General features: G+C 55.3%; 1 protein-coding gene and 1 long non-coding RNA gene across 6 annotated transcripts; one reads left to right on the top strand and one right to left on the bottom strand.

Annotated features, from left to right (window-relative positions):
* Nucleotides 1–113: 113 nt before the first annotated feature.
* RBPMS (RNA binding protein, mRNA processing factor) lies at nt 114–13,550 on the top strand. Of its 4 annotated transcripts, XR_005601791.1 has the most exons (9): nt 121–245; nt 6,095–6,172; nt 6,370–6,408; nt 6,533–6,595; nt 7,117–7,267; nt 7,985–8,115; nt 9,829–9,898; nt 11,199–11,304; nt 11,924–13,550. XR_005601791.1 is itself a non-coding variant. In XM_039551169.1 (8 exons), the coding sequence occupies exons 1-8, from the start codon at nt 183–185 to the stop codon at nt 11,927–11,929; spliced, it is 576 nt and encodes a 191-aa protein (XP_039407103.1). In that variant the 5' UTR covers nt 118–182; the 3' UTR covers nt 11,930–13,550. The 4 variants fall into 4 exon arrangements, 3 of the variants coding, with proteins under 3 accessions (XP_039407104.1, XP_039407103.1, XP_039407102.1); XM_039551169.1 differs by lacking the exon at nt 7,985–8,115 and having other exon boundaries at nt 118–245; XM_039551168.1 differs by lacking the exons at nt 11,199–11,304; nt 11,924–13,550 and adding an exon at nt 10,274–10,363 and having other exon boundaries at nt 120–245.
* Nucleotides 3,446–10,283, bottom strand: LOC109146222. 2 transcript variants are annotated; one of them, XR_005601793.1, is made up of 4 exons: nt 8,806–10,283; nt 6,754–7,907; nt 5,135–5,232; nt 3,446–4,671 (listed from the first exon to the last, which is right to left on the bottom strand). It is a non-coding gene; the product is annotated as an uncharacterized LOC109146222 (long non-coding RNA). The 2 variants fall into 2 exon arrangements; XR_005601792.1 differs by having other exon boundaries at nt 3,446–5,232.
* Nucleotides 13,551–19,652: the final 6,102 nt, after the last annotated feature.

The raw sequence follows: 19,652 nt of genomic DNA, 5'->3' as shown, positions 1-19,652 counted from the left end.
CTGCGCTCCTCCATCCCCCCGCGCCCCGGTCCGGTCCCCGCCGCTCCGCCGCGCCCCCGCCCCGTCCCTCCCCGGCGCGCCCGCCCCGCCCCGACCCCCCCGCCGTCTCCGGGACCAGCCTCCAGCGCCGCCCGCCCGGACGCGGCTGCCGCCGGCGGGACGAGGAGCCTGGCCGTCGCACCATGAGCAGCGTCCCCGCCGACAGGGAGGGCGGCCCCGCCGACACCAGCCTGCCCGAGGAGGAGGTACTGAGGGACACACACGGGGATTTGGGGCGGGGGGGATCCGGCATCCCCCTCCCCACCCGCGATCCCCGGGGGCTGCGCTCCGCGAGTGCCCACGCACCCACGAGGGATGGGGGATCCCGCCGGGGGGGTCCCGTCGGCTTCCGCGCTCCCGGTACCCGGGGCTGCGGCGGGGGGGACAGGGACGAGCGGCGGGAGCACATCCCCGTTCCCGGGGACGCCCCCATTCACCACCCGCATCGCCCCGGGGCGTCCCGCACACGCCCCCTCCGCGCGCCGGAGGGAAAGCTGAGGGCGCGGGGAGCCCACTCGAGACATGGATCTCTCCGGGGGCCGTGGGGGGTAACCCGGCTCCCCCGGTGCCGGTGCCTGGTGCTGCCGGTACAGTGGGTACCGTGCATCCAGCGGCCCGCGCATCTCATTCCCATGGGTCTCAGCCCAAAGAGGTCCAAAACGCTCCCATCCCCACGGGAGACCAACCCCACACCCCGCCACGGTGAGAGCTGGTTCTCTTCATTCCAGCCGCAAAGTTCCTGGTTTTGCCCGTGACCTTGAGATGGGAATTTGGACTTTGTGAGGGCGAGAGCGGGAAGATTCCTATCTGAGACCTCCTCTTCCTCCTCACCCTCCACCCGCTGGGCTGCTCTGGCAGGTCCCTGCTGGCTCCCTGCTGGGGTCCCTGGTCGGTGGCCACCGCAGCTCCATCGCCCGCTGTCGCCTGCCTTCATTTGCTTATTCCAGAGGTGGTTCTGGCTTCAAACTTCCCGAAGTTTCCTAAATAACGGGGAGTTTTTTTCACTGGTGGCCTTGCGGGGTGTGTGGGAGATAATGCTGCAGCTGGGGCTCGGCTGGGCATGGCAGTGGGCGACATCCATGGAGGCCTGCTGCCTTTTCCAAAAGCATGGCCTGTACCGTGCTGGCAAAGGGCAGCCCTCGCTCTGCTCCCGGTTGGACCCGGAGGGCCTGGGGCTGGCTGCTGCGCTGCTGACCCTTGGGGAGCCCCTGACCCGGTGATGCTGGACATGGGGAGCCTCCGGAGGGGACGGCTGGGAGGTGCCAGGGACACCCACGGTGCCGCGGACACAGGAGGAGGGCGATGGCCACTCATGCCTGCAAGCTGGGCTCCTCTGGTGCCAGGCAGGTATTTTCCCTGCAGGAGTTTTTCCAGCCCAGGCTGGAGGAGCCGGTGCTGTCTGTTTGCTCAAGCGAAGGGGAAGGGGGTTGCCCAGCTACTGTGTCCCACCTCCCCCCTCCCAGGGCTTGCCCTCCAGCCTCCTGTTCCTTTTGTAAAGAGGGAGAAGCAACCCCCATCCCGGGGAGGTCAGGCAGGGTGCTGCCAGGTGGGAAAAGCCTCCACTTCAGCCCCGCTCTTCGTGCCTGCTCCTGGCACCCCGGGTGGCCTCCCCGTGCCTCTCCTCTGTCCCCCCGGAAAGGACCCCCCCCGTGCAGGGGAGCGGTGGGCCAGGGGCTTCCCCACGGAGGAGCCAGAACAATTTGGGAAGGCGGTCACGTCACTTGGGCCGGGCGAGAACGGCATGTAAAAGGCTCGGCGGAGGCCTTATTTGGTAGCGGAGTGGCTGCGGAGAGCCCGGCTCCTGGCCCTCGTCTCCGTCCCATGCCAGATCCCTCATCCCGGGGGAACCGTGTCATGGGGAGGGGACCCCAGGGATGGTTTCTGGGGGGGATGTGCCCAGCGAGTGGATAAAATTTGCCCCCGTGGCCCCTGTGTTGCATCCCCCCGCGCTCCTGCTTCCTTTCCTCCTTGAAGCCTGGGGTCCGGAGGGTTTGGGAGCAAGCTGCAGGCGGGACAGGGCCGTGTGTGACCCCCGCCTGATCCCGCCGCTCCTCCGCTCTGTTGCAATCTCCCATCTGCTCCCTTGGCTGCTCACTGCCTTTTCCTCTGCCGCTTCCTCGTTCCAGCCCCGGCAGCTCTGGACTCGCTTTTCCCCAAGGGCTGTTCCTCTCCTGTCCTTCACCGGACGTGAGAGAACCGTGACTCTCCAGGGAAGCGGCTACGGGTGGCGAGGCCGGAGATTTTTCCCGGTCCTCCCGCATGCCCCGGGCGGAGGAACCGGCATCCCGCGGCCTCAGCCTTGTTTATGTCGGGGAGTTTTGCGGGCTGAAGGCATGCGTACACACAGCCCGGGAATCTAAACCCAGCCGAGGAAGACGCTCCATTAGCCAAGAGACTATTTATGCCAGGACTAATCCCGGCGGGGCGGGAATGCACCCCGCGCGGGGGAGGCAGCACCCCGCTTTGCCGGGAATGGGAGGGGAAGCCCTGCTCGCCCTGTTCCACGGCTCGATGGCAGTCCCGTGCCATCGCCCTTCAGCTCCCGCCGGGATCCGGTGCCTCCCCGGCGGCGGGCAGTCAGGCGGATAATCGGCTGGTGGAGAATTAAAGCGAGCCCCGCTGGAAGGGGCGGACGGACGGACGAGGGACGGGAGCTGGGCTGAAGGAGGCGATTAAATGCCTCGTGGATGAATCACCCGGACGCCTCCCGCCTCCCCACGGCCTGTTAACGTTTACCGGGGGTGGTTTGGGCAGGGGACCGGGACCGGGACCGGGACCAGGACCATGCCGGCAGGGCACGTCCGCTGGGGCACCTGGCATCCCTGCGGGCACCGCCATCTGATGGGGGTCTAAGCCAGGCAAATGCCTCCCTGGTGCCTCCTTACCTTCGGGAGACAAACCTGGCTTGTAGCTTCATGTGAGGAAGAGGAGGGCTGCTGGCACTCCATCACGGACCTCTCCATGCTGGGGTCAGCCTTGACCCATGCTCTGGAGACCCCAGTCACCTCCTGGCCCAGATCTTTCCCTCTCCTTGCATGTCCTCAGCCCTGACCATCCCAGCAAATCCCCATAGACCCTTTCCAGCATCCCTTAAACTGTCCCAAGACGGGACGCAGAAATTCGGGGACAACAGAATGGGATGGTAGGATGCAAAGGTGAGAGGGACAGGCCAGAAGGGGGATGATTTCTGAGGAAGAGGAGAGTAGCAGAGATGAAGAGCAGAATTCCTGCCGGGACAACAAAAGCCAGGAGGGGACAAACCAGGAGTGAGGCAACACTGGTGGGATTCAGCAGCTCTGGCAAATCTGGGAGCTGTGGGGTACAGAAGCAGGAGCAGAGGAGGACTGTGGAAAGGGACTTGGAGCAGTCCTATAGCTGCCATCCCCATGGAAGGAAGTCGAGGTGGTTACCTTTGAGCTCCTCCTGACTTAAAAAACATCTTTGGTTTCACCCCAAATTTTAAGAAGGAGAAATGAAGAAATGCTCCACCAAAAAGAAACTGAAAAATGTTTGTACAGCAGAACTGAAATTAAGCTGCTCAGGCTGTCCAAAAAGACCGTGGGGTTTGGGCTGGGGGAATCCCATGCTCCAGCGCCCTTTAATCCTTGCTCAAGAGCTGTAGGTCTGGCTCCATCCCAGGACTCCTTTGGGAGCAGGTGCCATGCCTGATCCACTTTCCAGAAAGAGTAATTCTTCCCTATGGAAGAACATATACTTCCCTGCTGCCTGGCAACTTCTCTGATAAGCCTTTTTTTTTTTTTTCCTGCTTCAGGGCAGGATTTTGCCCTAGGAGTGTTTCTGGTAGAGGATGGGGACTGAATCCCTGGGATCTCTCAGTACAAGAAAACTTTGAGCACCTCCCTGCGGGCCAAAGCTCCCCTTCCATTTAAGGGCAGGAGTAATATTTCTGCCTAGAATCTTTCCCTTGGCAAAAGGATATCTGCCCAGCCTGCTGGGATTATCCCCAAGGATGCTCCCTTGCTCTGCCAGTCCCACCTGCTTGTTACCCAGCAAAAGGATGCTGTTTATGTAGGACCTACTCAAACATCCCTGGGGCTGGGTACATTTGCAGGGTGCAAATGGGGAGCACCCAGGAGCTCATATCCATCCCCTGTCCCAGGCCCCAAACACCCTTTTGGGGCTGGAATCCAGCTGGGGGATCCTTCGGAGCCCTTCTCCCTCTTGCCGCTGTATAATCTTACAGATTCAAACTTGGCCGACCCGCGTTTGAACTTGCAAAGAAAACAAAGTCATTAGAGAAGCCCTTCCTCTGTGGGGCTGAATTTTGAAGGGTTCCTTGGGATCTTTCATCTCTCCTGTCTCTCTTCCATGTTGCTTTGGAGATAAATGGTCTGGCGGGCTTGGGCATGTAGGGCTTGGATTTCAGGGATGCGGCAAACTGGCAGCAGGTTTTCCCAATTCCCCCCCAGCGGAGCAGTCGCCAGCGCCTCTGGTGTTTCCTGAAGCTCCCCAGGGAGAAGAGAGGCAGGAAGCCAGGGATGGCTCCAGGGATGATGACAGGAGACACCATGCAGGGATGCTCGGCCTCCTCGGGATGCAAACCCACCTGGGAAGGTGGATGTGTCTGGAGAGCCAATTCCCTGGATAGCAGCCGTGCTCAGGCAGACCTGGCTGAAAGGGAATATTTTTTCCCTGAGCAAAGGAGAAGTTTGCTTTCTTTAGGTTGAATTTCTTGGACACAAGGGGAGATCCTCAAGGTGAATCCCTCCCCAGCCCCTGCCAGGAGAAATTCGGGCAGTGTCTCCACTGGGGGATGGAGCAGCACTGAACACTGTGGGATGCTCCATCACTCCCGGTCTCAGGAGACAGGCAGAAGACTGGGAGGGGTCTCCTAAGGCGCTCTGGGGGGCTTCCAGCCCACTGGGGATGGTCCCAGTAGAGGGGACATGCTACCAGGCTGTGCCTGCCTGCAGCGCTGCCTCAGGAAGGTGTGAGGACATCCCTGCTCCGCTGATCCCATCCAGCCTGGATGGTGGTACCCGCAGGGATGCTGATGGTGATGATAATGCTGGTACCCAGGATGGGTATCACCAGGGCTGTTGACACAAGGGCTATGTGCAAACAGCTCGAGTACCTTTTGTTATTTAATGGATATAGGTCAGCCAGAGGTTTTGTTCCACAAAGCAGGAATGTTTGCTGCTCCCAGGCTGGGAGATGGGGGAGATAGCTTATCTGCAAGAGAAAGAAGAAATGTCAGCAAAAGAATAGGCCTGGGCTGGCTGTTTCTGGCTGTTTCCCATGTCTCTTTCCCAGGGAATGGGGCAGGCAGGGTGCCTGGCCAAAAAAATTAAATAAAATACACTGAAGTTTTCCCCTCCTCCAGCCCAAAGTGTTTGGATGAGATTTTGGGGATGAGGAGAGGAACAGCAGGGTCACTTCCCCGCACTGCTCTCCTAGCTAGGAGCTGGTTGTAGAGCAAAACCATTCCCACATGGGGTTTGCCCATCCCTGAGGAACTCCACATTCCCCCTCAGGGTGGTGGGAGCAGGATTTCTCCCAAACACACCAAGTTTGAGAATGCTGCACCATGACAAACATTAGATACACCCAGAAAGGGTTAAAACCCCTTTAAAAGGTGACTTTTACAGACCAGGGACAAGCTGCTTAAATCCAACCCCCTCCAAACCAGGGCCATTCCTCCAGGAGGAAGAGTTGGCAGTTTGCTTCTCCCAATCCTTAATGAGCTGCTGCAATTAAACTGAGACAATAGGCATTGTCTGTGGAGTCCCGGCATCACGAGAGTGAGAAATCCTGTTGGGATTCTGCGAGTTTTTTGTCCTGGAGAGCACTTGGTGGGATGAGGACAGGTCTCTGTTACCTTTCCATGGTGCCTTAGCAGCTTCCTCTATGACCACCTGAAGGATGGGGACACCCATCCCAAAAATTCAGCATCACTCAAGCGTGGCTTAAGGCTTTTGTCTGCCCAGGAGGTTCCCCTTGAGCTGGCATTGCCCCTCTGGCTGTGGGAAGCGTGGTGTATCATCAAGTTAGGGATGAGAGACGGTCCCCAGGAACCTCCTTTCTTCTTTTCCAGGTGAGGACACTCTTTGTCAGTGGGTTGCCTCTGGACATCAAGCCCCGGGAACTTTACCTGCTCTTCAGGCCCTTTAAGGTATTGAACTGGGGAGGGAGAGGGAGGCTGAAAGCACGGGGCTGGCCCTGCCCCAGTCTCATGGCCCCAAACCACTTGCTGGGATCTGGGAGCCCACTGGTTCTCCTCAGAAAGTCTTACTCAGTCAGTTAGTTCAGTTATTACTATTTAATTGTGGGGATCTCCACCAAACACCCTTTTTTATCCTTTCCTTGCAGGGGTACGAAGGGTCTCTCATCAAACTCACATCCAAGCAGGTAGGAGCCGCTCCAAATGGGGCAACCATCCCACCGTTCCCTGGTACCACCATTCCCTGGGGTGAGGGGCTCCCCCCTCTGCTCCCCACCAGCCTGACTGACGCCTCCTGTCCCTCCTCCACAGCCCGTGGGCTTCGTCAGCTTCGACAGCCGCTCCGAGGCGGAGGCAGCAAAGAACGCGCTGAACGTGAGTGTGCCTGGCCCAGCCACTCCATTTCTCCCTTTCCCCCTTGTTTCTGTGTCCCCAGATACTCTCTGAATTCCTTCACCCCAGGGATGTGCACCTCCCATGCCAGCTGGCCCCATGGCAAATTTCACTTTCTTTTAGCAACTCTGTGAAGGTACCTGAAAATAGTCACAAGCAGAATGGTGTGGAGCCGGTTCTCTAATTCCTCCCCAGCTCTCCCTGCATTTTGGTTTGGGGTTGTTTTTTTCCTTGTCTTCATTTTCAATGTAAAACTTTTTTTTTGGCTCCGCTAATCCCTCTGGATAAGAGCTCGGCCTTGTGGGATGCCGACTGCCAAATATGGTGCCGATGCTAAAGATGCCGGAGGAATGTGAGCTGCCTTGGGGCCCGGCAAATTAGCTCATTTCAGGGCTGGAAGTTGAAAAAACCCATAAATAACGAGGAGTTATTTTTGCTGCGGGGCCGGCACGCGGCGGTGCTCGCCCACCCGCCGTGCCTCCTTCCCTCCTTCCTTCCCGCAGGGCATCCGCTTTGACCCCGAGATCCCCCAAACGCTGCGGCTGGAGTTTGCCAAGGCCAACACCAAGATGGCCAAGAACAAGCTGGTGGGCACCCCAAATCCCAGCACCCCTCTCCCCACCGCCGTACCTCAGTTCATCGCCCGGGAGCCCTGTGAGTACCCCCTGCACTGCCGGCAGGGCTTGGGTTGGCAGGCACCTGGGGTTGCCCCCATCCTTGGGAGAACACCTTATTCTGGGAATGTGATGTCATGCAGAGATCATGGGTGGATGTAGCATGCCAGGCCTATGGATGCTGGAAGGAGCAGGAATACTGTGAGGGGGTGGCAAAGGGGAATACCGGGTTCAACTGGAAGCAGTGGTACCTGCTTGCTGTGTGGTGGCACATGCTGGGGGTTCCCAAAGGCAGCTGCTGGTGCTGGAGAGGACCTGGGACAGGTGACAGCAAGCCTGGCATGGTGCCTGGGAGCAGGATGAGGTCTCAGCAGAAACCTTGGCAATGTCCTGCCATGAGTGCAGTTTCTGCTTCTGGAAGAGCTTCTCTCGCGCAGACGCCAGTTCCTCACCTCAGGTGTTGCACATAGGCATGAGCTGCACGCTCTCCTCTGCTGGATCCCTGGAATTACTGAACCTCTTGGAGACAATGAGCCCAGCCCTGGCTCCCTCAGCAATGCTTCCAGCCCCATAGCATTGCTCACCCTGTGTTATCCCAGTGGGCGAGTTCCGTGTTGGCTTTGCGGGTCGGCTCTTGGTGGTGGCATCTCACACATTTCCAGGGGCAGCTCTGCTCCTGCCTGGGGGGAGAAGGAAGGAGGCAGCGAGGGTCGCAGCCCTGTGGTCACCATTAACTCTCCCTCTTCTTCTCTTGCAGATGAGCTCACAGTGCCTGCACTTTACCCCAGTAGCCCTGAAGTGTGGGGGCCGTACCCTCTGTACCCAGCGGAACTAGCACCTGCTCTACCTCCTCCTGCTTTCACCTATCCCGCTTCGCTGCACGCCCAGGTAATTCCGACCCATCCGCCACCACCGCTCACCCTCCCACCCACCCCAGACCCCCTTCCCCTCGGTGCTCGCCGCACCACTAACTCTGCCCGGCTAACAGGCACTCACTCCCCGCTCCCCGAGATTTAGGGAAGGCTCCCAAATGGAGTTGAACGCTGGCAGAGGTCCTGCCTTTCCCCAGACACCTCTCTCTGCCTTCCTACTTTCACTGGTGCCCGTGGTAGGGCAGGTGGGGAGGGAGGAGGGAGGGATGGGGATGCTCTCAGGGTCTGGACCATCCCCAGTGCTCCTGGCCCCGAACCACCCATCTGGCTGCCAGTGTGAGATGAGGGCTCCAGAACCCCTGGCTGCCCCTGGACCATCGCTGGGATGTGGCCTGCTGTTGATGGGGTGCGAAGCCAAGCAGCTCTCACGGGGAGCAGAGGGAAGCGAAGCGCAGATGGAGGATCCATCTTTTATTGACGAGGTGCTGCCTTGTCACAAGCGCTTTCTGCCGGCTGCCACTGCTGGTGGCCCCCAAAGGCAGCATGTGGCTGTTAAAAATTAACCATCTGCCTGGGAGAAGAGCAGGGGAAAGAGGAGGAGAAGTGGAAATGGCGGAGGAAGAGGATTTCTTTGCAGTGCCAGCCTTGCCGCATCATGGGGGTGCTGGGAAGGGACCCCTGCCACAAGGGAGGAAAGGGCAGCTACCTCTTCAGCATCCGTACTGGACATCATCCCAGCTTTTGCTCCTTGCTGCCGGCTCCAGCTCAGTGGTGAACAGGAGGAAACAAGAGCATGGAAAGAGAGATGCCAGATAAACTGCATTCCAAAGGCTTTTGGCCTTGGCCCGCCGGGATTGAGCCAGGTTGTCCAGAGCCACCATCACTGGGAGCTGGAGCAGCCAGGGGCTGGTTTGAGCAGGAGGGTGAGGAAAAGTGCTCAGTGCACAAACCATGCGCAGCCTTTGGATGAAACTCCAGCTTTTTGGGCCCTGCTGTTCATAGGAAGAGCGTTGGTAAATATTATTGCAGCTACGTACTTGCCTTGTCAAATAACTGCTAACAGGCAGCACCTGCCCTGCTCGGGGAAGCACACAGACAAGGAAACAGCAGCGTACGGAAGCTCTGAGGGTCCTTTGGGAAAACCCAGGCCGAGACCTGATGTTAGACAAAAGCAGTATTATCTGATGTGAAATACCAGCATGGTGGGGAGGGTGGTGGTGGCACCTTCCCATCCTCCTGTGCAGCTGCTGGTGTTGTGGGTTTGGTGGTGGGGCATTGGAGACAGGTGCCACCATCCAAACTGGAGCTGCTTTTGCTGGATCCTGCAGGCAGTAGCGGGACCAGGAACTGCAGGATGGATGGGGGGGATGGCTTGGGAGTTACCTGGCAGAGCACCGAGTGCCTGCACACCAAATTTTGGAATCTGATATTTTCCGCCCTGTTTCAAGTGGGCTTTGCAGGAGCTAAGAAGGATGAGCTCACTCCTGCTCAGTGGGACCATGGTGCTGCTGTCCCAGCTCCATCGTGCTGGAAGCAGCGATGCCCGGGGCTGTGCTCAGCCCCAGTGTTACTGTTGGAATTGGCGCTGGGATGGCTGTACTGCTGGTGTTCCAACCGCCCTCCGCCCTGTGCCTGGGAAAAGCCAGGAAAAGGGAGCCCAGACGAGGCCTGATCTTGCCAGCGTGGGCAGCCACCCCCTTCTCACCTTGCGTCCCCCTTGTCTTTGCAGATGCGCTGGCTCCCTCCTTCCGAGGCTGGTTCTCAGGGCTGGAAGTCCCGTCAGTTCTGCTGAATGCCGGGTGAGTGCCACTGTCCCGCTCCCATCCTTCTGTGCTGGCTGGGGGCCACCTCCACCTTTACCCTGGGCTTCCCCCTCTGTGACTCCCGGGGTCTCCAGCAGCTCAGGGTGGGTGGCCACCTTTCAGCAGACACCCAAAGTCTCTCCTTGTCCCCAGAAGGGGATGTCCCTGCCATGACTCACCCCAACACTTTCCTACGTGTCCTGGGGCAGGAGGGAAAGGCACCATGCCAGAGGGGGGTGTTGTGATAGAAAAGAAGGCAGCCCCGACACAATCACCTCATTAAACCTTAGGGAAAACTATCCAGGCAGCCCGGGGTGGTGGGGCTGCCAAAACAAGAAGCACAGCCTTACTGAGCACCCGGCTGCCCAGCAGGAGGGAAGGACCAATCCCATTCCATCTCGGACCTCTTTGGATGGAAAAAGCCTTGCAAGACATGCTCTGCAAATAACTTTGGCCTTTGTGGATAAATAAACAAAGGGGACTCAAATGGAAGAGGGAAAAGAGCCTCGGTGGACACTGAGCACCGCTTGCCCTGCAATCGCAGCCTGCCTGGACCATCCTAGCTGGGAACCATCCCTACTGGGAAGCCTCCTGCTTTCACACCCACCTGTGGAGAAACGCCAGTGGATCCAAAGCTCTGGCATCAGCTGCCATGCTCACATGCGACTGCTCTGCCCATCTGCCTGGCATCTGTGGCCTTGTGCTGTGGCCGCGAGGTCACTCAGCCGGGAGGGCAGGAGGCCCAGCCCTGGCTGCAGCCGGCCGCAGACTTGGATCCATAAAGAATTCACTGACTATTTTAGGTCCAGCAGATAAAAATAGGGAGCAGCAGGGTTTTGGGAACCAATGGTTCTTCCAAAATATGCAACACGCCAATGTTTCCAGATAAAATGTAAGCAGAGATATGTTTTGGAAGGGGAGATGAATCCCTTGAAACAGGTCCACCAGCCCAGGAGCCACAGTGGGTGGCGATGATGGAGAGTCAGAGATCTCCTGTTTCCCTTCCAGGCTCCTCCAGCTGGGAAGGGCACAGCCCAGTGAGGGTTTGGCTGAGGGCCTGGCTCTGTCTGTATTTGCTGCCTGGAGCCCATCAGGGCGGGGCTAATCACAGAATCAGTTAGGTTGGAAGAGACCTCTGAGATCACCAAGCCCCATCTTTGGCTGAACACCACTAACCTGCAAACTGTCCCCTCAGGAAGTGCTGACTCCGGTCACTGTGCAATCACCCCTCCCCACAGCACACTGACCTCGGTCCCCAGTGCCAGCGTCCCTCACTCTCCGCTGCGTCCTCCCACAGGTCTCAGGTGTGTGATGGTGGCCTACAGTCAGTCTTGTGGGTATTAATGGAGTCTTCCAAGGCGGCTACTGGGTTGATGTGCTCTCCACAGGACTTCAGTGTGCTGGTAAGGACGCAACCCCGTGGACTTGGCTGCTTTGGGAAGGGGGCAGAGGAGCGGGGAAGCCAACACAATATCCCTGAACGAATAGGCAGGGAATAGGCCCTGAGGTTGGCACGACCCTGGGGCTGCTCCAGCTGCTGCCCTGCAGAAACATGGCTCTGCCGTTCCCGCCTTTATCACTGTTATCTGGGGTGAGAGTTTCCACAGCCAAGGAATGCCTCTCGGCTTTGAATTACCCCCGCTAATCTCATCTCCGTCCTTGCTTCCTGCCTTGGATCAACAGAGACTGAATTCCACTTAAGTGCAAAATTCAACTCGAACTTAACTCCCAGCTTCCCAGCTCAAACCCCAGGGGCTACAGCCAATGGGAGGAACAAAGTGGGATCAGTGGGGTTCTTAATGCCTGGGATGCGACGGTCTCTCCTCGCAGGCATTTCCCACCTTGCCCTTTTCCTGCTAATTAACTGTCCTTAGAGCATGGCCCTGATGTGGATATCCAAAACAAGCCTCCCTCTCTCCCACCTTCCTTCCTTCCTTCCACTAAGGAAGAGATATTAACTACAGCCCTTTTTCCTCCATCACAGCTGCTTTTTTTTTTTAACACCTCTCTTTGTTGTTTCAGGCTTGAAAAAAACCTCACACAAGTTTGGATTCCTCCAAGACTTTCCCACAGCCTCTATCACACATCTGCTCTCCTAGAAGAAAAAAGAAAAACATACCTAGTAATAATATTTTCCTCTTGTACACTGTATATTTGTAAGGAAGAGTGTGTTACTCCCGAAAGCATGGTTTGACAGGCATTGTTGTAGTGTTTGAAAAGGCTTTTCAAACGGAACCATAGGAAAGCAGACTACAAAAAAAAAAGAAAAAACAAAGGAAAAAAAAAACCAAAACAAGAGCAAGTATTTTTGTACCAAAGCTCCTCAGGAGGACAATCTTACACCGGGTCGGACCACAGGTTTTGTGCTTGACTTTTGAGATGCATACAGAAGAGTCTTATTATCCCCTGGGCCCATCAGCTGCATGTCAAAGGCACGATGTTCACGTGTGAGGATGTCGACACACACGATGTGGGTTTATAGGAATTGTGCTCCCTCTGGCACAGGAATTGTGCTCTGGCCGTGCTGGCAAGGCGTCTGCAAATACTACAGTATTACTGTTCTCTTCCCAGTTGCACCAAATGACAAGCAGGCAGGACAATCAGGAACTTTCTTCCGGTGTTTTTTTACCTTGGGGCTGCGTTCATAGCTGCTGTGCAAAGCTTCCGTGGGGTACAGCGGCTCGGATCAGGGATGGGCGGACAGCCCACACATGTAGCAAGGTGACAATTTGCCTCCTCCTCCTCCTCCTCCTCCTGCCATGACTGCTTCAAGCTGTTACAGGCAACGTAAACTGCTGTATGAAAGAACATACTGACAAATCCTTGGTTTGCCAGCTTCCTCGAGGTTGGACACAAGTCCTGAGGGGCTTCCCATTATGCACTAGCCTGGCCTGGCCTGGCCTGGAGTTTTAGTGCCGATGTTACGCTGGTCTGGCTGCTCCCTGCACGGCATTCCCATGTTTCCATGTGCAAAGATGAGAAAGGGAGGCTGCCAACATCCTCTACAGACATAGAGTACCAGTAGAGAGACTGCTTGACATACGAGTTCTCCTTGCTCCAGGAGGAATTTGGAAAAAGAACAGAGCAAACTGACCCCAGACCTCTATTAGGTTTCGGTTTCTTGCAAAGGGAGGCGCAGAACTTCTCCTTCCATTGCCTTTCCCCCTGTCTCCATTCCAGCTGCAGGGAACACCGAGCTCAGCTGCTGCCCAGGCCTCGCCATAGCCGGTTTTTCCCAGCTGTTCGTGGCCTCGTTAAACATCATCACCTTTTCCTTTCTCTTTCCTCTTGTCCTGTGGGTGGGCCAAAATAAGATGGCTGAGATTCTGGCAGTCAGGGTGGGACAGGGGGATGAGAAAATGGGATTTTTCACGATCAGAAACTGTCCCGTTGGGGTCTTCTGTAAAAAATGGGACTGATAAAAGTGATGTGAGAAGAAATCAAATCCAAGACAAACCTCAGAGCGGCTCTAAAAGGAACGATACCAGCGTTCCCAAGCGACGGACTAACTCTTTTAGCAAACTATTTCCTGTACTTTGTCTCGTGGAGAGGAGAGAAGCTTCCACATTGTCTACTCTGCTTTTGGAAATATGTTTAAAGGTACTTTTCTATTGTAATTTTTTAAAAATAAAACCGGTGATTATTATAAGTTACGCGCAGAGCGTTGTTGTGTGCCGTCTATCTGGTTAGGAACAGGGAGAAGGATCCCAACACACCCCTCAGGGCCTTGGCGAACATCAGCCTGTTTCCTCCCTCGGGAATAGTTGAAAGCACTGTGAGGCTCCTGGGTGATTTTTCAGGGCAGATGCCATTGTCCTGTTTGGCTCTCTTGGATATCTAGGAAAGCTCCAAAATCCAGGCTGGAAGGATCAGCAGGCTTTAAAGAAATTACTCCAAGTTTACAAAGATGTTATCGGTTAGTTTTTAAACCTACTAATCTTGGCAGGGAGCACAGGAGCTAGGACGCAATTTTCCATGAGCTCAGCCTCGGCTGGGGCAAACGTAACCTAGAGACGAAGGGCCAGATTAGCTCTGTATTTTTTTTAACACGCTGGGAATTTTGAAAAACTCAGGCTTGTAAGCCCAACCTAGAAATCCCTCCTCCTTTCTCTGCTCTGCTCCCACCCCGACAAACGTAACCATCACCCCCAGGAGCTTCAGCCAAGAGGCCAGGCTTCAAAAACAAAGTGCCAGGAGCAAGCTCCAGCTTAGCAAAGGCAGCCTCGAAAACGGGGTGTAAAGGACAGGATTAAAAAAGCTACAAGCTCCAGGGTGGAAGGAAGAGGCACGGCAGTTATTTGAAACCCCCAGCTGGCAGGGATGAGTTAAGCCCTTAATGTTGGATGTTAATCCCGCTGTGGCCACCGCCACCGCGAGTCACAGCTTTCACAGCTTTCCTTCCGAGTTGCATCCAGGGGAGAGGTTTGTTGGCAGGCACAGGGGAGGAAGGGAAGGGAGCCACAACAGTGCTGCTCAGCCCAAGAGCTGCTCCGAGCAGCAGCAACTGGCCAAAATCTCTGTCCCAGGCACCACTTTAAGGGACACACAAATGTTTTTGGGAGCAGATTCAGCAGCAAACATCCTCCAGCTAAGAGAGCCATGAAACATGCACACATCCTCCTGGACTTTGCCTGGGTATGGCATCTGCTCCCAGAACTGCCCTGCAAAAGGAAGTGGGGCCTTGCCCAAAATATTTAACCTCTTGAACCATTTTTTTTTTTCAATTTCCCCCATGAACCAGCCTGTTTTTGTCTCTGTGCTGATGAGCATTGCCCTCATCAGCAAGGGGCGGGAGCAGCACGCTGCTCGCCCGGCCCCGGCGTCCCCTTTGCCCGCGGTGACCTTTCCCCATGCGGCTGGGGGAACATTCCTTCCCTGTGACCATCGCGGCGCTTACAGGAAGGCCCGAGCTGCTGGCTGACACTGGAGAATTGCAAAACAGGATCGGGGACTCCCAGGCCAGTGCTGCCATCCGATACCAGGCTAAGTCCTGGGGGATATGAACAGGCAGAGCTGGAAAAACCAAAGTGAGATCTTGCACTCTCATTGTTTCCGCTTTCCCAAGTCTTTCTCTTCCCATCCCCCTAACATAAGACTAAGCTCAGGGAGCGGGGGGTTGCAGGCAGCTCCTTCCTGTGCATCCCTGCACAGAGGTTGGCTGACCGGCAGCAGGCTGGAAGCAGCTGCAAAGGCAGGGAACAGCTTGGCAGGGTCTACAAGTCAAAAGACAGCGCTGATTCCCCAGATCAGACAAAGTGAATGGCAGAGAAATGGGAACAAGGTGGGAGAAGGAGAGCCGTATCTCTCAGAGAATTTGGGGTGGATGGTCAGGCAGCAGCAGGGACAGGGGATCCTGCCACGGGAATGGAGATGCACCAGCCAGGCCAGGGAGAGCAAAGGGCAGACAAAGCCGGCGCCGAGGCAGGCAGCACCCGCAGCCCGGATGGGGCAGGGAGGAGGAGCAAGCCCAGCGCCGCTCCTGGGAGAGGGGGAGAAGGAATAACAAGGCTGGGAAAGGAAAGATGTGAGAGCACCAGGGCTTGGCCAGGCAGCTTTAAAGGCTGAGACACAGTCTGTGAGGGAAGCCAGTGCGTAAAAGCAAAGAGGTGGGTGGCTTTGTGAGGATAGTTAGGGCCAGGCACAGCGCTAAGCATGGATTTGTTCCCTGATTCCTAAAGGGGAAATTGAGAGGCGCCACCCCACAAGGGTCACTGCACTGCCTGAGAGCTGCCAGGCAAGGCTACTCTGTTCTCCCTGCCAGCACGAAAAGGAGGACATTTCAACCCAGGGGAATGAGCTGGGTGCTGCAGATGTGATCTGCCCCGAGAGCCAGGCTCCAGCCAACACTTAAACACCGCTACCTGCCTCGCTCAGGGTATAAACCAAGGCAGCAGTGGGGCTTAAAAAAGCAAAGCTAAGAAATACCATTAGCAGGTCCCTGAAATGCTGCCTCTAAAGCACTGGGAAGTCAACCATTAGCAGAGCCTGGACTTCATCTCTGCAGTCTCCATAATTAATAACCAGCTCAGGAGGGAATAGAGAACACAACCAAACTGATGGAGGCAGGAAGAAACCGCACAAGTACTTCAGGCCTTGGATGCAAGCCCAGAAGTGCAGGTATATAGTCAAAAAATTAACTTAATGGCAGGACAACCTCCTGCCTTAACCATCCTTTTCCCCTGCTGTGCTTGTACTCTGCACAATGTCCAACCCACGAGGCTGGTGCAGTTCGACACGTGAATCCCAGCCACAGAAGCACTGATGGGTTTTCAGAGTCATGGCTGTTTTTCCCGGGCTGTTGAGTAACAGAGAGGCCACTGCAAGCCAAAGCAGCAGAAAGCAAGCCAGAGAGAAGCAAGAACTGCTCTTACAGCACACCAGGAGGCACCGAAGGAACCAGGGCTTGGACCCACAGGAGCACGTGGGTACAAGGGGCTGCAGGAGGTCTCTGATCCAACCTCCCTCTCACAACAGGACTGTTGCCACCAAGAGAGGAGACCTGGGCATCCTGGTCTTGTCTGGGCAATACTTGAACCCTCCATGGATGGAGACATCTCCCCACCAGCTGTTTTTTTCCTAATATCCAAGCCAAACTTCCCACATTCCCTTATTACGTCATCTGCCATGGCTGCCAAAAGCATTTGACCACATCATCCTCCTCACTGCCCTTCACATCGCTGCACCTTATGATCACATACACCCCCAGCCACCTGCTCAACACCCTGAGCAGTCCCAGCTCCCCACTCCTCCTCCCAAGCCCTCTGCTCCCAACCCTGACCAGCCTGGAAGCTTCAGCCAGCATCCTGAGGGATGGAGCGGGGATTGAATAGAGGGGGAGGCCTAAACTAGACACATTGTCCAAGTGTGAGCTCCCTAGTGCCGAGCAGAGCCAACTGCTTCCCTTGCTCTGCTGGCCCTTACCGGAGCGGCGCAGGCTGTGGTCACCTCATTTGGGAAGAGAACAGCTACAGCTATGCAATACCAGGGAGCCCTGCTGTGTCCAGGCAAGCCCTCTCTTCTGGGGAGATGCCAATCTTCCTTATCTGCTTTACAGGGACGTGTCCAGAGAGCCTGCACGGGACTGACAACACGGACACGGTCAGAACATACTACAGAGCCAGAGGAACAGTGCCAGAGCAGACTCTCTCTCCCTCAGGAGGAGACTGAATCCCAAACCACCTGATTTGCCATATCCCTGACTCTGCCAGCCATAGGAAGGCAGCACCAGCAGGCTGAGATCCAAGCTCTTCTCTGCCTGATGGCTGTCAGTGGTTAGTCTTGCCAGTCTAAACCAGCCAACAGTAAGCACTGGCTCTACTGGACATCCTTCCCCCAGAAACAGGAGCTGCCAGAGGCCCCTGAGGCAGTAACACACAAAGGAATTTGGGCCTGGTACATTAGCAACGACCGGAAAGTGAGGAACAAAGCTGGAAATAATGAGATGTCAGCACCACGGTTGCTTCTAGTCATCTGCAAAGGCAACCCCTCCTCATCAGCAGGTACTGGGAGCGCGGCTCTCCCTGGTGGCCCGGCACCGCCCGCCCGTGCTCATCGGAAGTGACAGCCCTCGCTGGCTGCAGCCACGTGCAGGGCCTCCATACCCTTTCTCAGGGCTCCCTCGCCTCGCTCTCCTCCGCCTTCTAAAAGCCTGGAATGATCATGATGAATTATAGATTAGCTCTGGTACACATTGCCTTATGTCAGTTTTCTCATTCAACCATACACAATCCTGCTGTTTTCCATCCCCTTCCAGAATGATCATCAGAATGGAGGAGGAGGTGGAATAACACTTCAGTCAGAGCAACTTTTAGGAGAGAAGTTAGTAGAGACCCATGTTTAGAGGTGCGACACACCTGGGCTAGTCAACTTGTCCCTTAAAAGGGAAAACCTTGTCAGGATCAACACACCAAATACTGGAGCTGAGGGAACACTGTCCTTGCTGGACAGGAGCCTGAGGAGAGTGGAAGAGGCAGGGACAGGTAAGGACGGCACTGAGATGGGTTTGCCAAAGAACCTTCCTGGAATGCCTGAGAACAAGGTGCCTGCCATAGACCACTTCCATCTGAAATACTCTGCTCTTATGTTCTCAGCCCAAGTGCCCTCATCTTCCTGGTTTACAGCAGATGCTTCCAGGGAAGGAGGAGAAAAATGGGATAATGGCCCAGGGCTGCCAGGACAGAATGTGATGCCTCTCAGCAGCCCTTTGCAATGCCAGTCTGAGGGAAGAAGGGTTTTGCCAAAGTAAGCAAGCTGAGGGCATGGTGGTTTTGGCCACTGGGAGAGTCATTCTGCCAGACACAAAACACAAGAGAATACCCTGGCGGAATATGAAGGAGGTTTAAGTTTTTAACAGCTGAACTTCAGCAAAAAGCCTGATCAGGATATAATGCTGTGAAGAGACTGAAGTGGACTGGAGCGGTACTAAAATGGTTTCAGCAAACAGACTCACGTTCATGTAATCTGAGATGTTCCCTAGTTCCACCACTGGACCTTTAAGAGGTCTTGGGAAAAAAAGGAGTGCTGGGAGCATCTTTGTTTGGGAAACAAAACTCAACTCCTGAAGTCTACGCAAAAGAGAGGAGCTCATGCTCCTCTTCTTTTTGACAGGCTTAGAAAGTTGGGTCTGTTCACCCTGGAGAAGAGAAGGTTGTATGGAGACCTCACAGACCCTTCCAGTATCTGAAGGGGCCTACAAGGAAGCCAGAGAGGGACTCTTCATCAGGGACTGTAGTGACAGGACAAGGTGAAACGGGTACAAACTGAAAGAGGGGAAATTTAACTTAGATATATGGAATAAAGTCTTCCCTGTGAGGGTGCTGAGGCCTTGGCACAGAATACCCAGAGCTGTGGCTGCCCCACCCCTGGAAGTGTCCAAGGCTGGGTTGGAGTGGGTTTGGAGCAACCTGGTCTAGTGGAAGGTGTCCCTGCCCATGGAAGGGGGTGGAACAGGAAGATCTTCAAGGTCCCTTCCAACCCAAACCAGCCTGGGATTCTACGATTCTGTGTTTATTGTCTGAACTTGTTTTCTACACCACTGCTTGTCTACGGTCGACACCACTAACAGGCCAATGAGAGCTTCCCTTCTGCTCTTTTTTAGATTTTACCCTAACAAGCTGCAAAACTTATTTACGCCCTTTCTACTGCTATTGCGGAGGAGAAGACATCCACCAGTGAGGCAAAGCATCTAATTCAGTCTTTCCAACTGGACACCACCTGGAGCCTGACAAGGCTAGCGCAGCACACAGAGGTCACAGTCACTTTCCCTTTCCTGCTCTCCTGTTTTTTGACCTAACATATTTTTAATCTTTCAAAGTAGCTGGAGGCATTTTCTTTAGACTCAGACTCTATTATCTTAATCACTTGAGCAGAGAAACAAAGCAGGTAGCCTACCTTACAGCCAGCTTTGGATCATAGAGAAAGGGCAATGTTATGTAAGGTAACTGGGAAGGTGCTCCATGAAACCCCTAAAGGTAGGAAAGGCAACTCAGAGCCCTGTTGTTGTCCAAGCATCACCACCAAAAAATCACTGCTCAAAAATGCAGCAGATGGAAGGGAACTTTTCTTTCCTTGAGTGAAAATGACAGAAGAGAGGTGAACAGTTTTGCAAGTATTCTGTAGGTACTTAAAGCAGAGCTGTAATGGAAAACTAAAAAGCTCCAAGAGGAATTGTTTGTGCTGACCTGGAAGATAGAGGAAAGGAAAACAGTTTCAAAACAATCTGGAGCAGCATGCTTTTATATATATAATATAT

The sequence above is a fragment of the Corvus cornix genome, chromosome 4 (genome assembly GCF_000738735.6).
Source record: "Corvus cornix cornix isolate S_Up_H32 chromosome 4, ASM73873v5, whole genome shotgun sequence".
Taxonomy (NCBI): Eukaryota; Metazoa; Chordata; class Aves; order Passeriformes; family Corvidae; genus Corvus; species Corvus cornix.
This window is presented reverse-complemented; position numbering and strand designations above follow the sequence as displayed.

What these genes read in the sequence shown, in the direction of transcription:
- RBPMS (XM_039551168.1), top strand. Translation starts at nt 183, where the DNA reads ATGAGCAGCGTCCCCGCCGACAGGGAGGGCGGCCCCGCCGACACCAGC. An exon ending in CCAGCCTGCCCGAGGAGGAG is followed by an intron (nt 246 to 6,094) that starts GTACTGAGGGAC and finishes CTTCTTTTCCAG; the next exon opens with GTGAGGACACTCTTTGTCAG. An exon ending in GTTCATCGCCCGGGAGCCCT is followed by an intron (nt 7,268 to 7,984) that starts GTGAGTACCCCC and finishes CTTCTCTTGCAG; the next exon opens with ATGAGCTCACAGTGCCTGCA.